The 6,000-nt window shown below is 39.0% G+C and overlaps 1 protein-coding gene across 1 annotated transcript; it reads left to right on the top strand.

The window, feature by feature from the left end:
- The first annotated feature begins 1,762 nt into the window (after positions 1–1,762).
- LOC139128247 (cytochrome c-like) lies at positions 1,763–4,193 on the top strand. The gene is made up of 3 exons (XM_070694063.1): positions 1,763–1,907; positions 2,860–3,060; positions 3,356–4,193. Exons 2-3 carry the CDS (start codon positions 2,874–2,876, stop codon positions 3,502–3,504), a joined length of 336 nt encoding a protein of 111 aa, XP_070550164.1. The 5' UTR covers positions 1,763–1,907; positions 2,860–2,873; the 3' UTR covers positions 3,505–4,193.
- The last annotated feature ends 1,807 nt before the right edge of the window (positions 4,194–6,000 follow it).

The raw sequence follows: 6,000 nt of genomic DNA, 5'->3' as shown, positions 1-6,000 counted from the left end.
TCTAGGGAGTTTTGTGTCGATTCCTCTAAATATGTTTTACGAGCATGAATCTACAAACGTGAACCTACAACTGGTTGCGTATTTGGCACCGAATCAAGGCTTAAGCATCTCATGGATGATTATTGTTTTTTATAGTAATACTCTGGGCAATTTTAATTACTGCTTGTTGTCCTTTAAATGAAGGTAATCGTTAATTCATGAGTATCTGACGGCTCCAATCCCGTCCTCTAGTAGCTCCGATCACTTAAAACTAAGCTAACAACTGCACTAAAATTCGAATCCCTTAGACTTCTGAGACTTGCTGTGTCAAGCCTAACGATGAAGTGATTTTTCGGTGATCCAACCATTCCTTCCCTAGATACTCTTTGTTATGTTACTGTGTAAAATCAAAACAACGGCCAAGGGGTAGACATTCGATGTCCATGGGCGCTTCTAAAATAGGAGGGATTCCAAGAAGTTTCATTTGAACAACAAATTCCAGCCACAGAAGGCAGGAAAAGAAAAAAGACTCAAAGCAGACACGAAATAAGACAGACAATGTACAAATATTACCTTCTGTCATTTTTAAAATTTGAAACGCGCCCTTAGGGAGCTCCAATTTCAAATTAATATATTTCATTGCATTTTTTCAGCAGACGTTCAGGCTCCGTTATAATAAATATTATGATTCACACTTTTCCTAGTATTTCAATTTGACATTTTTATAGTCTTACTTATTGTGCTTCAGGTACAGGCCACATCTCTTTACGGCTAATTCGTGCCCAATACATGTATGGCAGCAACCGATTTCGTCTGAGGCATCGCTTCCTCAAGCATTGAGTTCTAAATTATTCATTTATAAACTCTTTGTTTCCATTGTATGAAGAAAAAAAATTGTTGCTGAGCATTAAATGAAAGTAAACTTTTTATCAAAAGCACTAGGAAAACTGCCGAATCAACATATTTTGCAGGCTTTATGGTACAGATAGGCCCTGCGTGAGATGCTTTGTGTTCCCGGCGTTGTACGGCCTGCCGGATACTCACAGCATCTTACGCAGGGTTAGGTATAGATGTTATGAGTGATCTTGTAATTTTACTTCGAAATCCAGTGATTGGGGTGACACCACTTTTTGAGTGTTTTTCAAAATGACTTTTGTTTCTAAGTCTTTTGTGAAAGTGTCAAGAAGCTGTTATACTATATTTCAAGGATGTTTTATTGTATTGCTACGTGTAAACTTATCTTATCATATCATGTACCATCAGAGAAGAAAGCACAGGTTCCTTGCAAACTTTGACTCAAGGCAAGCCATGAGCGCAAGTTTTATGTAGAACTAGAAGTTTCCTTCATGCTAGTTCCTGTAGCTTGAAAACAAAGCATAAAAAATATTGAAAACAACAAAATGTGATCTAGCATTGGTGCACCACAGGACTAGTCCCATGGTTAGATGGGCTGTGACGTGCGAAAGTGGGTATGATAAAGTTTTTTATCATGAAGATGATTTTTCAGGTTCATGGGGAATTGGCGGGCCGGCCATGATAAAACGCCCCCTAACTGTCAATAGGGCTGTAGCATTTACATTGTAATTTTCGATGGTTAGAAACACGTTTACACAGTTTATACCGCGCTTGTGTTCAGTTTGTATACCTATAACGCGTGTGACGTACGCAACATTGCGTCACAGAGCTGAAGGTCTGAGGTGCTAGGTGGTTCTCGGATCGGAATGGATTGAGTCACGGTCATATTTTCGGTCAGACTATGCAAATTACATTGTCATGAATAAACCAATCCGATGTCCGTATAACCGGCGTTTTCCATTTTTGGAACTCATATGTCATAGTGTATCAGTACGCATGCGCATTACATGACCTCGGATAAAATTTCAGATCCTGCTGAAGAACACGTTCTACGTCCTGTGCGTAAAATTACTGTAAGTTTTTACAATATTTTTCATCGATATCAATGTCTAACGATTACATCCACACTATACTATAACTGTTGTCAAAATGTTGAGTATTTTTGAAGTCAAATATGATGTACTTTTTTGTTTAAGGCGAGAATAGTTCAGTTGCTGTCGCGCGACTGGTTAGTGTGGCGGTTTCGCCGGTTCCACAGCCTTGGCGTACGTGCACGTTCGTCAACCCACCTCCTTCTTTCGGGTCAGGGTCCGCTTTTTATTGTACGAACGTTTTCCTGTTCACTTGACACGCGGTCGCTTGGTATCATTCGACAATATTCAGTAAAAAATCTGTAACAACTTTTAAGGAGGATCACTGCATTTACCATACTACTGTACTACGTATCGAGCGCGAGACATGACGATCGACCCTATGGTTTAAGTTCTACGTCGTCGGAAACAGGTTGATGTTCTTCAACAACTTGCTCCCTTCAGTGACACATCTCTTTACATTCGTGTTTGATCCTCTACAGTGTCATTCAAACGATAATTTTGCCATATACCGTAAAGGATTTTTTACACTTCCGTCACATGCATACTTGGAAACCACATCAGCAGAATGGGGTCATGACGCGGCATTGTGACGTCACGGCCATTCACACTATTCATACCGAATGTACGCGTCCAAAAATTTATCGTATAAATGTATTTGAAGGTCATTAATGATGTCAGATATTCGGAAATCACCGTGTTTCAAGGAAATTAATTCTTTTTATTGACCTTCTCGACCAACAAAGACATTCGCCATCGGATTTTATAAGCAACGCAATAGTAACTTGTATAAGAGTGGAAGGTTTCGTAACGCTGACATTTGTGAAAGTGTTGCGTAAGCCGTAGCCGGGATTAGTCTAGTCGCGCTCACACACCTCAGTCAGTCACGTATTTCACGTTGTCTCACCGTTGTCACTCGGCGTCTTCCTTTCAGATAATCATAGCAATATGGGTGACGAAGTTCCAAAGGGAGATGCCACCAAAGGCAAGAAACTTTTTATTCAGAGGTGCGAACAGTGCCATTCAGTGAACAAAGGAGGCAAACACAAGACAGGGCCAAATCTCCATGGTTTATTCGGCCGGAAGACAGGCCAAGCTGCCGGTTTCTCCTATACGGATGCCAATAAGAACAAAGGTATGTATTTGTGGGTCGTCACTGAAAGATTCGTCTTGGTGAATGCTTGTAGAGAATAATTAATGACAGATGTCGATGCAGAAAATATAATGTAAATTGTTGTTGTAATATGTTTGTTGCAAAATAGTTAAAAAATAGTAGATCAGTCTCAGAAATATTTCAAGGTTGACCAAAGTACAAGCAATGCGAAATACAGTTTATTAATACTAGATCAGACACATAAGAAGCACATTATACTATTCGATCTTGTATATATGACTGTGTTCTGAGTATGTACAATTTACTCTCTCATCAGGTATCACCTGGGGTGAGGACACATTATGGATCTACCTTGAGAACCCCAAGAAGTATATCCCCGGTACGAAAATGATCTTCGCCGGTCTCAAGAAGAAGAAGGAGAGGGCGGATCTTATTGCGTACCTGAAGGAGTCTACAGCAAACTGACCAGAATTGCACCATTAGTTGTCACCAGCAGAGTTCCCTCAACCATCCCATAACCTTGGCGATTTATACAGGAACTACAGAATTTATTTTTGTGTGTGTGCAGCTGACTTAAAGACGAAGTGTTATCAAATTGGCAACAATTCACAAATGTGCGTCTGTTGGATACTGGTCAAATCACAAGAAATAAAAACCTGTTATAGGAGTCATTGATTTCATTGCTTTTATTGTTACATTTTAAGTGTAAATTGGATATATCAAGGACCCAGCAACAGTTTTATAAATCACCAAGGTTAGTATCAGCCAAAGCCAAAATTTATTTATGAATGTCTGACAAATTTTAGGTTTCAAAACAATAACATTAACCTTTTTATTTGATGTGAAAGGTAGCTGCTTAATGTGTGTCGTGTTTGTATTTATTCTTCTCAAAGCTTGTTTTTGGAAGTTGAACCAAGAAAGAGTAAAGCATTATTTGAAAGAGAGCCAAAAGAAATGGGCAAGTCCTGGGATGTACAGTTTTTAACTTCAACCCCAAATTTAAACTTTGGCATGTACAGATTGTAATCGCTAGATATGTCAGTGATGTTTATTTTTTAATCGGTGCTTTTTAGAACTTCAAGTTCTCAGGACACACATTTTGTTTCTGTACAATTCCAATAATTAATTAAATAAAGATTGACCTCAAAATGAAATACTAATGTGCTTTTTCACAGTATGCTTACAATTGTTTTCTCCCTTTTATGAGTTTTACTTCTGTGAAATGTGAGTACATGTAGGTTCTCTGGAACTCTCTTTTGTAGTGTACTCAACCTTGTCAAAGAATACCTGTAGTATATGCATTGGTGCCTTACATCATATGCATATAAGGACTTTCAGCTATTTGTTTTTCGAGTATAACTGGTGGCCCTACCAGTGATAAAAGTGCAAAGGTCATTTAGGTCACTCAGGGGAAAGGTCACCCACGATGGGCCATTGACAAAAGAACCTGTGTCACCGACACCCTTATTCATCCACTGTACTAGATGGAACCCTGATAACTGTTTCTCACCGACGGATCCCTTAACATGTTCAATCTTAAGTTCTGTTGCAACAAGCATTCTTTAAAACTTGTATATGGTAACCATTTCCTTTCTTTGCAATTGTCAAGAGTAGTTTACAGTGGTTGTAGAAATGCTGAAAAGTTAGTAGGGCAAAGCATATGATCATAGGCCCTACTCAGACTGCAAACCCCCAAACACATCTATGTGTCATAATATTACTCAGCAAGAGTTTTAGATGAAAAGAGCCTTGGTCGTTGCAAACACTAAAGCATATATAGAAGCAAGATGGTAGAAGCGAGTCTAGTTCTACTCTCTAATTTAGTAGTTTGGAGCGGCAGACAGGTACATATACATTTGATTGAGGAAAGAAATTGATTTTCTCTTTGAATGACTTTCCGAAGCCTGTAGTATATCAGTTGTTAAAATGATATGGGCCACCATTGGCATTCAACCAAGATCTATTAGCGTCATCTCATACAACATCTGATCATTAAAAAAATTCACAAGCAGGCTGGCAAAGGATTTTGCCTTTGTCATGTGGCCTCCCATAACTATGACTCCCTACGCAATGTTAGTTACTTATCTAAGGTCATGCGCAAGGCTAAACGAGCTACAATCAACATATGCTGACAATGCATTGTTCTGCAATGAAATTTCATGCCTTTCATTTCAAAGGGGGAAGTTCTTCACGTTTAGGATAGATTGAATTACAAATTTCATGATATTCTTCCAGAAGGAGATTCACAGAGAACAACTACAGTCTAGAAATTTCTACAACTTATCTCAAAGCTAACGCTCTAGCCACAAGCAATATACATCTACTTCAGCATGCAGATAATATCATTGCTCTTGGTTTAATTTTTGTACTCCCTGTGTTTATGCCATTTAAGTACTTGCTGAGGAAGGTCATTTTAATGGATTATTTCTGATTTCTTCGTTTTTGTTGGACTTATTCCCCAGTCGGTGTTCACAAATGCAAGACATGCAATGACTTCATTGATAACTCTGAAGCTTATCACGCAACATACCAGACATACCAACACATACTGGTATGTTCTCTTCTGTATACCATGACCCATAGACAGATCCGAGATCTGTACAGTCGCGTACACAGACATCATCGGTCTGTGACTGTAGTAAATGGCACATTGCAATACTGCAGTCCATTGTAGGCTACTTTTTATGCCTTCATAAATCTACCGTCACATCTAGCGTAATAAGCAAGTGACCCATCCACAGTTTGCAGAACATCCACATGGAATATCCTGATGTCTACATATGCATGGTGCTTCAATTTTGGAGACAACATTGATTTGAGAGCACATTAAACACAGACTCAGCTGTGGGCTCCATGCGTTCTTGGGCTGTATGCATTGTCTGCAGATGCCAAGATTTTCACCGTATCTATTGCCTCACATTCTCACCTGTATTTTAAAGGAAATTTCTCACCGTAAGTCTT

Source organism: Ptychodera flava, unplaced genomic scaffold (assembly GCF_041260155.1).
Source record: "Ptychodera flava strain L36383 unplaced genomic scaffold, AS_Pfla_20210202 Scaffold_46__1_contigs__length_1169225_pilon, whole genome shotgun sequence".
In the NCBI taxonomy this organism is placed as follows: domain Eukaryota; kingdom Metazoa; phylum Hemichordata; class Enteropneusta; family Ptychoderidae; genus Ptychodera; species Ptychodera flava.
The sequence above is the reverse complement of the archived record's forward strand: the minus strand, read 5'-3'. Positions and strand labels throughout refer to the sequence as shown.

Coding starts and splice junctions, on each gene's coding strand:
- LOC139128247 (XM_070694063.1), top strand. CDS start 2,874: ATGGGTGACGAAGTTCCAAAGGGAGATGCCACCAAAGGCAAGAAACTT. Junction 3,061..3,355: donor GGATGCCAATAAGAACAAAG/GTATGTATTTGT, acceptor CTCTCTCATCAG/GTATCACCTGGGGTGAGGAC.